General features: G+C 46.4%; 1 protein-coding gene across 1 annotated transcript in view; it reads right to left on the reverse strand.

Moving 5' to 3' along the window:
- The window catches only part of RYR2 (ryanodine receptor 2), a 689,571-nt gene extending 680,229 nt beyond the window's left edge, over window positions 1-9,342 (reverse strand). The window contains exon 1 of the mRNA XM_070568189.1: window positions 8,932-9,342. Coding sequence (XP_070424290.1) covers window positions 8,932-8,979 — 48 coding nt within the window. The 5' untranslated portion in view covers window positions 8,980-9,342. The remainder of the gene's footprint in view (window positions 1-8,931) is intronic.
- Window positions 9,343-11,414: the final 2,072 nt, after the last annotated feature.

Here is an 11,414-nt window from a genome sequence, read left to right on the forward strand (position 1 = left end):
AGCCTCTGGAGCTGTTCAGATGTGCCCTAAGAATGCCCCAGACAACCTCATAAAGATGTGAGGACACCATTTTCCCTAAGCACTGAGAGGTGCTGGCTTGTGGTCAGCCCGGCCACTATCAAAATGGCGCCTCTCACAGCCAGTTCACCCATGAGCCCTGTCATGTACTCCTGTCAAAAACACAAAAACAAAAACCCAAAGTACTGCAAGCAGTAACAGAGACTAACACTTCACTGCTACCCAGGTACTAATTTAATAGAATATCACTTTAGGGTCAAAATTTGATAAAAGAAATATGGAGTACTAGCTTTCTTTTGTGTGTGTGTGTGTGTGTGTGTGTGTGTGTACCAAAATTTCCTCCTGAAAATATCCTCGAATGTGAAATAAAGATAAACTCCAGTGAAATCTGAAAGAAGTTAAATCATAATTCCTTTTATTTTAATAATCAGAAACCCGCTGTGGAAAATAAGTAAGCACAACTTTTAATGGATATAAACTCAGTGTAACATTTAGTACTTATTTTAACAGTGTCCCAATTTACTCAACAGTAAGGATTTGATTTTTCCTGTAATCTTTCTTTTTACTTTTCTCTTTTTTTTTGTCCTCTCAAAACACATCTTTGGTTATGTATTAAATATGAGTGAAATTCACAGGTTCATGTGAACATTAAGAGTCAGATTCTAAATTCAGAGGGAAATAAAACAACTAAAAATTTATTTAGAAGTGGAACAAATGTACAAAAAGCTTTTAAATCACAAAATTGTTTTAAGGGAAAAAAAAGTGCTTGCCGTAGCAGAAAAAATAAATTGACCACATCAAGTTGCTCTTCCTGCCTCGCTGATGGGCATGTGTGAGCCCGTGTCGCTCACCAATCATACATGAGGTTCCCCACACCCTAAGAAGTGTGTGTCCCTGCGAACAAGTGTGAGCTCACAGCACCCACCCGTAACTCCCGCCTCAACCCTCCTCAGACCCAGCAGGCCCCGTCACCCTCTGAGCTCCTACAGTATTTTCCGCTGTTCCACTCTGCCCTCACTCTCCAGGTAAATTTTAGGTTTTCGTCAGGTTAATTGGCAAATACTGATCATCATTTAGTGACAGTAGGTCCCCAGGCACAGCCACCTAGTGGAGGTCTCACCTGGGCACAAGTGTTGGCGGCTCTAGCTCTCTCTGTCCCTTCCTCTGGAGAGAACTCTGATTGGATAATGAGAGTGGAAGCAATTACATGCAGGTCCTCTGGACACTCCAAGTTAGTAATAGGGAAAGCTTCAGATTTCCGTTTCATTGCAGAAATGTCACTATAAGAACCTTCACTGGGCCACAGGACCCAGGGAACATACCTCCTATATGGGCTCTGAAGCCAAGTGTAACATTGTAGGAAACCCCAGAAATATGTGTCACTTCCTCACTAGGAAGTAATAATACAAGTAATAATAAGAAGTCAAAGAAGCACTTCAAAGCCAAGATAGTAGAGAGGATTAGCAAAGAAGGCTGCTGGGGTTTTGTTAATGACCCTGTGATCCACCAGAATGAGAATTTCCAGGGACCCCAGGACCATTGGAAGTATGCATTTCTAGTCCAAGGGCAAGGTTTTACTACACACATCCGTCTAAACTGTTTGAGTCTGGCCTACCCCACAACTCATAACAAGACAACATAAAACTAACTCAGAGAGCCCCTCAGAGATAACTAACGCCCCATTTTATCTTTCCTGAAAGAATTTTACAGGACCCCAGCAACCACGAAGTCACACAACCACTTATTAGCAGAGTCCCCATCCCAATGTTCTTCCCACAATTAATAAAGATGAAAGTAAGTGGAAAAACTGCTCTACCCAGATGCCCCTGCGATGCCCTGGAAGTCACCTCACCACCAAGAAGCTTCTCATTTGAAATACAAAGTCTGGCTAGAACACAGTGTCTCTCTTGGGCAGCCCCAATCACTGGGACTCACTTAATCCTTCACTCATTCTCTTTCTCTCTGTAGTCCACTTGCCTCAGTAACCGTAAGGAACTTCCCTCTGGCAAATTCCCCTCACAAGCCTGAGACCACATGTGCTCCCCTGCTGGCCCAGGAGCCAGGCAGCCCTCCCACGACCTCAAACGTCACCTGGCCTGTCTCAGCCACACGCCTCCTCTGTCCTCCTTTCAGAATTTAACCCACTGACCTCCTACTCTTCTGCCTCTGGAAGGGATCTTACTTCCACCCTCCCGCCCCCGCTCTCTTTGCCTACTTCCCTCATAACAGGTTCCCTCCCTCTCCCTCTGCGTTCGAACACATTCAGGGGATCTTTACATTTAACTGCGGGAGAAAAGAAGGAGGAAAATTTCTCTTGTCCCAGTCTTCCATTTGCCTGAAGATTTCTCTCAAGCCTGTCCTTGTAGTTAACACTGCCCTAAGCATCATGGGAAACTAACGCCCCCAACATGGTGGCAGCCCTCCCACAGAGCATTAGGGGACCAAAATTAGGATCACAAATAAGTGATAAGATGTGTAGAACTGGGAAGCTCAAGAGATGGTAGAAAAAGATAAATTCAGAATTGCGTGGAGTGATCCAAGAAAGCTCCACGAAGGATGGGGCACTTAAATAAGGTGCCAAAAAACAGTTTATAGAAGGTCATGAGCTAAGTAGAGAAGGAGACTGGATGTGACAGGAAGCTGGAACTGAGGCATGGTGGCATGGACACAAGGGTTTCAGGAAGATCAGAATGGCAGGAGAATTCAAGGTGGCCTGCAAATGGATGGGGGCGGGGGTATGACAAAGGCTAGAACCTAAGTACAGGGCTAGGACAGAAATCTCAATCTGAGCTAGACTGCCAAGGAAAACATGACAGGAGATGGTGACAAATTAGATACAGGGGGAGAAAAAAAGAACTAAACCAACGCATGGAGGGCCTACCATGCGCCACGCACTGTAACAGGGTTTTCACATAAATTCCATCATACGATCATCAAAAACCCCTCTGAGATGCCCAATATTTTTGTTATAAGGGAAATTTTAAAAATTTTCTTGAGTCCATTAGCTAGGTACTGGTGAATTCAGGCCTCAGACCCAGGTCTTCCGAAGGCTAGGATCAGACTGGTGTTTCTAAGCCAGAACCTGAAATGGCAGTGCCACTGGCCAACACAGAGACACTAGGAGGAAGAGCCTCCTGGGGACCAAATACGGGTGAGCTCAGCATGGTGTGTCCAGATTCCAGAGGTACGTCCAGACGTAGAAGGGGAGTCAAAACAGAGGCCGTGGGGAGCTGGGAATAAGGGGCTGGGGGCTGTCAGATCTATAGTGAGTTTCTTCCACAGGAAGGAACAGCTTTGGAAAAGTTCCTATAATTTTCTGGCTCTCAGAGCTAAATGAAGTCATTGTTAAGATTTTTTTAAATCTATTATTCCAAGGATCCCAGACTTTGTGGCACAGATAAGCTCATGGAGGCAGAAGAGACAGAATAGGAAATAGGACAGAATCTTTTGGGATAAACACAGACTTGGAGTAGAAGGAGTGAAAAGAACCTCAAAAAAGCATGAGCAGAAAAATATAGAAATAACTCAGAATGTGCTATATCTCCAAAGCCAAACAGAGGAGCTTCAAAAAGGAGAGCAAGGTTAGTAGAGTTTGAGGGGCCTAAGGAACAGCGATAGAGAGGAGCACTCAGATTCGGCATGGAGGAGGATGCTGGTAACATCCAGCAAAGTGGTTTTAACAGGGGAGAGAAGCTAGATGACAACTACAAGGAGAGGTGGAGATGAGCAGTGGGTGGAAACCACATTTGGAGGAATTAAGCGCTAAATCAGGCATCAGGGTCAAACAAAGACATTTTAGATGAGAGAAATCAGGATGTTTCAAGATCAACCAGAAGGAACAAGTGGAAAGGGAGGTAAAGCAAGGGTGGAATATGTGCAAGATTCCTGTCAAGGACCAGTGAGTAAGTACTGAGATCTAGGACACACACACACGAGGGACTGGAACTTTAGAAAGGAGGAAAGAAACCTCCCTTTCAGTGGCTGGAAGAACAAGCGGGCAGATTTAGACAGTGAACCCTAGAAGGAGAAGATAAGGATAAAAATGAGGCAGGCATCTATTCTACAAAGAATGGTGTGCTGATAAACTACCATTTTGGCAATTCTTCAGAGATTTTCACACGCTTTGCATTACTCTAGGCTGCTGTTATGAACTGAACATTTGTGTCCCCCTAAACTCACATGTTAAAATCCTAACTCCCAAGGGGATAGTATTAGGAAGTAGGACCTTTAGAGGAAATTAGGTCACGAGGGTGGGACCCTCATGAACGGGATTAATGCCCTTAGAAAAAGAAACACAAGAGAGATGATTTCTGTCTCAGCCACATGATGATATAATAAGAAGATGGGCATCTGCAGACCAGGAAGAGAGCCCTCGTCACACACTGGATCAACCAGCACTTGACCTTGGACTCCCAGATCTCCAGGACTGTGAGACATAAACGTTTGCTGTTTAAGCCACCCAGTATACGCTACTCTGTTACAGCAACCTGAACTAAGAGAGGCACTAACGTGGAGTGGGACACTGGGCCAAATTATTTCAGCTCCCTGAACTTAATTTCTTCATCTGCAAAATGATGCGGGAGAGGGAGGCAGGGATAGACTGGGTAACTTTTTCTAAAGGTCTCTTCATAGCCCAATATCCTAGAGTTTATACATGTAGTTTTCCTTCTAATTGCTTCATGCCATCCTCTAAATCTTTTCTTTGTGATTATAATTGCAGCCCACTTCTCTCATTTCGAACGCTTCCTTAATACCTACTATCATGCCATGCATACAGAAGGTGTTCAACAAATGTTTTCCTGAATTAATAAAATTCCCATAATGTCAGAGTTTCAGGAGACAAATGTGTGCTTCATCATCTCTCCCTCTGCCCCAAAAGCTGTCTCTAGAAGCAGTCACCAGAAGCTGTAGTCCTTTCCTGGGTAATTCAGCCTTGATAAAAACACTTATCTAAAGTCAAAGTACAAATAGGAATGAATGTCAAATAAATTAGTGCCCTAAGTGTTTTAAATCCCGCCCTTCCTGCCAATGTGTACACACAAACATCTAAGTCAAAAAATAAGCCTGGATGGGTTTTCCATCAGTTCCTTGAAAAAATACCACAGCCCACGTCTATGTAAAGCTTCTCACACCTTCATTATCCAGGGAGCCAAAGGTGCCAATTCCCACTGCTCACTCAGGGTCTGTTCATTTGCACCCTGTGACATTCCTACAGCTGAGAAATCTGATTGCATATCCTGTTTGCTGTAAATTGAAAACACACTTGAGCAGCTGATAAAGCGGCCTTTCTCTCCCACAAAGGACATTAGCCAAAGATTTCAGTTTTAGTCTTGGTTCTGCACGGCTGAGCCTCTGACTTCCTACAATTAACCTTCCTCCACCTCTACAAACTCGAGCTAAATATTTCAGCCCAATCTATTTCACAGTATTGTGCAGTGGCATCTCTACTTTATGATTATTACTATTAACTGCTGAATACTTTCTAAGATGCTTCCTGTTACTATCGAGCAAGATGTATAAGCATGGAGAAGAAATCTACAGTGAAATAGTTCATTCTGCAAAAGAAGGCCAGAGGAAAGCTAGAAGCATATTTATCAGGATAATTTTTGCAGCCAGGACTAAGTTTTGAGTCTCAGCGCATATATAAAGACAAAACTACAAGACACAGTATACCCCAGGAGTAGCTCAACTGTACTTACACAGATGAAAGAAACAAAGTACACAGAATCAACCCTTGTCCAAGGTTATTTTACATCATGGTTTTCTTAAAGTCAAGGAATTCCGTCTATAAAATTCTGCATGATTGCTTGAAAAAAAGAGTGTAACTAAAAAGATTCATGTTTTTAAGTACCAAATTATAATTCATTGCTATATTAGTAAACTTAGTAAAATTTTAAAATAAAATAAACATCACATTCCAAATCATGGGGATGTTTGGAAACAAGAGTGAAGAAACGCATCGCGGGGCCGAAGGCTTAGTGTCTGATAGGATTCTTCTAAGTGTCCAGCACATCCAGAGCCGACATGGACACATTCTCAATTTCTCTCAGAGATAAACATATTGGAGTGGGCAAGCTTCCAGATGGTGGGGGAGCCCCTGAATAGAAGATGGTCCTTCATCTGTATAACCGTTTGAAGGGAATGTTAGCAAGCTCACAACCGCATAAAGGAAAAGAGATGAGAGAGGGGCTGGCACGGGCTAAACAGTGCCAAACTCCCCTTCGCAAGAGAAGAACTAATTCACGGCAGCAGACACAACTCGTGATCACAGTCCACTACAGACTACACCTCTGCTTCCCTGAACAGTGACCTCTTCCAGAACAAGAAGAAGGAAAAAGAGCTTTCTGTGGACAGAAAGATGCCAAAGATGCTTCAACGGGCTGCAGTGCTTGAATAAAAATCCAAGATAATAGTTAAGGTGCTCTAATCAGAATAAATGAAATGTCTAGTCAACTACACAGTTATGGTCTCTTAATGACTGTTTGATTTTCTTTCTTAAGTACAACAGCTTCATCCATAATCTATAACTACTGTATCTAGGTGTACAGATTATTAATATTCCCTGGGCTATTAAAAAAAAGAAATAATTCACATGGACAAGATTACACACAACAGAGAAATAAATGCCCCAGAAAAAAAAAAAGATGAATTTACCGTAAGAACTACATTCTCTCCATTACTAACTCCGTTACCACTTGCGGACCATTAACATTCTTAGGTTAAAAGAATAAAATAGAAAGGAGCAAGGCAGGAGACAGAGGAGTTGATAAAAGATTTGAGGATTTCCATATAAAATTCCAAAATTTAGAGGAAAAGAAATATTTTCCTTTTAGATGTTAACGCTACACCAAAAACTTCCCCTGCTCCATTGTGCTACCTCCTTCAAGGTCATTTATCATCAGCACGACAACCTACGGATGTTTTATTAAAAGAAAACTCCCAGCCTAGGACTGCCAGATCTCTACCCAGGACCCACTTATCAAAGGTGTTGCTCCAGTTGACAGGCAGCTGTCGAGTGGCACAGAGTTAACATGACTTTATATGTACAGAAGCCCAGCAGCAAGCACAGGACGTCCATCTCCATTAAGCATTCTGATAACACCACCTCCATGAGCTCAGCTTAACATTTAAGCCTGCAGGCAGCCCTTGATGCACAAAGCCTGCCAAAATTTCCTAGCTAATTTTAACCCCATGGAGTCAAAAAAAAAAAAATGAATTTAAAAAATTACAAAGTAACTAAATATTCTGTTCACCTGAACAAAAGATCTGGTGGTTTTCAGAAACATCTATTCATGTGGCTTTTATTATTTTTTTTAAAACCTTACAGACACTTTTCCACACATATACACACACAAAAATAAACTATATCACCAGTAGGCTTAAAATATTCCCCGTGAACAAGGTTTTAGTGAACAGCTTCAGAGCTGATCTTGGGCCAGTAGCACCGCCAACAGCATATGCAATGGTGCAAAACACGCAGCCATTAGGTCGAATCATTCACCGTCTGATGCGTACCTTGGATTTTATCCGTTCTAAAGATTTTCCCCCTTAATGCAAAAATGAGTGCCAAAAAAAAAAAATTCGAAGAGTATAAAGGAAAAAACGGTCACTTACAATATTCTTGGACAAATTTACTGTTTTCACTTGTTTAGCACTCAAAACCTAAACCTAAAAGTTACTGTCTGGTAAATATTTCAAAATTTAACTATTTCTGTGACTTTCTGCGGTTGTGGAAGTAACTGTAACCGGGAAGTGATATCTTGTCCACTGTTGAGGGGAGAAGTGACCGCAGAAGCTGCAGTCTGGGGCGGCGGTGGGGGAATCCTGGAAGGGACCGTCCCTCGGAGAGGAGGACAGGAGTGGAGGGGAGGACCGACGGGACGGAAAGGATGCTGCAAACGCTAACCAGGCTATTCTTAAGACAAAGTTGGGGCATTTTCTTGGGTTAGAGGCTCTCCAGTCCCAGCTCTGAGGGAGCAATGCCTCAGCCTGGGAGTATCTGCAGCGTCCGAACAAATCAGGAGAGGAAGCAGCAGCGCCAAGAGGTACTTAAGGAGGAAAAATTGTATTCGCGTGGAGCCAACCTTTCCCTGCTGCCACCCAGTGTGGAAATTCCGGGCAGCCATCCTGCCCTTACACACACACACACACACACACACACACACACTTTGCTGCACTCGGCATTCAATAAGCCAGCATTTAGAGAACGACACGTTCGCGCTGTCCTCCCCCCGCCCCCGCGCGCGCGTGCACACACACACACACACACTCGCTTCCCATCCCTTCCACGTTCTACAAGCAGTCACAGCATCACCACGGCCCCAGCCCGGGGAGCCGCGGGGGCCAGGAAGGCGACTCTCCCGCCCCTTCGCAACAGCCCAACTTGGGGGACAGCTTCGGGCAGCGGCCGGCCAGCCCCGGCGCGCGCCACGCCGAGGAGGCGAATCCCTGGGCTGCGCGACAGCGCGCGGGGCCAGCCCGAAAGCCGGAGAACCCGCGCCGCGGCGGAATTCCCGGCGACAGCGCGCGGCCCCGCCGGCCACCCTGTCTGCACCCTCCCACGGCTAGCCCGGAAGGTCCCAGCCCCGCCGACCAGTCAGGCCGGACCGGCCGCCTCCTCCTCCCCCGTCCTCGGTGCCCCGGGACCGAGCCCGTGCGCCTCCCGCCAGCTCGCCGCGCTCTCGCAGCCTTGGTCCCCTGGCTTTACACACGCGCGCACAGACACGCACCTCCCCTGGCCCCAACAAGCACACCTGCACACACTGGCGGATGCCCGGCTCCTCAGACATCCCCCGTGGGCACCCCCCCCCCCCAGCCCGCGCGTCCCACTGCCCGCTGTCACTCGCCCAGACCCAGCTAGCGGATGCCCCGGCGGCCCCTGCCCCTGGGGAACACAAGACGAGCGGAGCTTACAGTTCGCAGGAACTGGATCTCATCCTCGCCCTCGCCCCCATCGGCCATGGCTCCGCGCCTTCTCGCCGGGGCCGGCTCCCTAGCCCCGCGGAGCCCGGCGGCGGCGGCGGCGGCGGCGGCCCCTCGCGCTGCCTCCTGCTGCTGCTGCTGCTGCTGCTGCTGCCCGGAGCCGGGGGCGGGCGGGGGCCGCGGCTGCTGGGTGCCGAGCGCCAGGCGGTCCCCGCCTGCAGAGCGGAGGAGGCGCGGGCAGGCGGGCGGGGGCGGCCGGGGCGGGAGCCACCCTGCGCCGCACTGTGTGGGAGGAGGGCGACCCGGGCTGGAGGACGCGGGGAGGTGGCCCCGCAGCCCCGCCGCGCCTGCTTCGCGATCCCCGCCCGCAGCAGGAGGACTGCTCTGCCCTGGCTCCTCCGGGCGAGTGCGCGGAGCCCGCCGAGCCCGGGTGAGTGCCGCGGTGGGGGCGGGGAGTGGGGGCGGGCGCGCGGGGAGGAGCTCGCCGGCTCCCCTCTACTGCAGGTAATCCGCAGCCCGCTCCTCCGGGCCGCCAAAGCCGAGGCCCAGCGCCGCTTACTGGCTGCGCTGGGTATCGGAGCCAGAGCGCGCCCGAAGAGCGCACGGCCGCCTACCTGCGCCCTTCTGGAGCGCCTGGGCTCCTCCGCCTGCCCCTTCTGCCCTTAGACCCGGCGCTGGCGTTCCTCCCTCCGGGAGGGGGCAATGGCAGTAACTTCCACAGCACTTTAGGTCGCACGCAAGGATCATCCTTCATCCGGATGCGCCGGGTGTGTAGTCTCCAACTAAAGGTTACCCAACGCAGGGTATTTTAAACTTGGATTCCCTCCATTCCCCATCAACATGAGAATTCTTCAGTAGTATCTAGTTTCGGGATACCATGCTTTTCATGGATAAACCGCACAAAATTCATGGTGCATTAGCAGAGCATTAACAGAGTCATTCAACAAATATACGGTGAGTGCCTATGCCAGACACTGGGGTACAAGACAGACCGGAGTTTGTATTTTAGAACTGCAAACCTTAATTTAACAAAAAATTGCGATGATTGATGGGATAACATCTGCAGGTGCGAATCCCTGATGAGCCGCAACCTTCCGTGCAATAGCCCATCACATGGCCGTTTGATAAACGGCTGTGACTAAGAAAATGCAGGGTCTGACACAATCTGGGCAAGAATTAGCACTTGTCTCTTATTCCTAGTCCACAGCTCTTTCATTTAGGAAACTTAAAAATAGTATATGCAAAACAAAGGTTCCAAATGACAATCCTACAAAGGTGCAGAAACTGTAAAATGGAGGCTTTTGCATCACTTTACCTACATTACACATTTTGCAACATCTTGTTAGTTATTCAACTCTGCTGGGAAGTTCTACGCAGCTTACATTTTATTTTCAGCTTTTATTAACTTTATACTTACCGAGCTGGTTTTGCCTATTTCCAGTGGAATAAATACCATGAAGAATATCTCTGTAAGTGCTCTCCCTCCCTGGTGAGACTAGTAATGCTCAGCTCTATCTCATGATACTAGTCATCTTACCCAAGTCCTTGACATACTCCTGTATATTGATCCATGACAACTAACCAATTCTTAAACCATTATAATTTACGTGAATTTTTACTTCCAGAACCTCTAAACCAGCAATCCAAGAGCTTGCAAAAGATAAAAGTCCTCCACAAGGGATGAATATTTCTGAAATTGGCTCATAATTTATGTTAAATTATTTGATCTTCCAAACTTAAGACATGTCAAATTGACATTTTCAAGTATTTCATTTGGAACTATGCATAGACAGTTTCTTAATTAAAATAAACATACATACTCTACTTTGGGGAATTACTCCATTCTACCCATATGGTAGGTAAAATATTATAAAAACTCTAACTCACCAGTTTTTCATTTGGGCACTTTAACCAGGTTGCAAACTTTTCTAACAAGAGTTACATTTAGTATTTCTTTAATTCTCTCAACATGAGTGACATAGTGCTAGATGGCCTCAGTACTCAATGATTATGATTCACCACATACAGTCTTCAACAGCAAATAGACTTAGAGCAGGGGATGTTTATAAAACATACGACTTATGTGGACTTTAAAACACAAAAATGCATTGCTATGAAGTTTACAGATCTCTGTACTGAAAGTATAAAAACATGTTTGACAATGATACATAGTATTTATTTATTTTGTTGAGGAAGATTTGTCCTAAGATAACATCTGTTACCAATCTTCCTCTTTTTTTTTTTCTTGAGAAAGATTAGCCCTGAGCTAACATCCATGCCAGTCTTCCTCTATTTTGTGTGTGGGTTACTGCCACAGCACGGCTGATGAGTGATGTAGGTCCATACCCGGGACCCAGACCTGTGAACCTGGGCCACTGAAGTGGAGCACACCATCGGGTCAGCCCCTAATTAACCACTATGCCATGGGGTCAGCCCCCGTAATATTTATCTTTAAAAGGAGAGCCTCAAATATA

This window comes from Equus przewalskii, chromosome 1 (assembly GCF_037783145.1).
Source record: "Equus przewalskii isolate Varuska chromosome 1, EquPr2, whole genome shotgun sequence".
Taxonomy (NCBI): domain Eukaryota; kingdom Metazoa; phylum Chordata; class Mammalia; order Perissodactyla; family Equidae; genus Equus; species Equus przewalskii.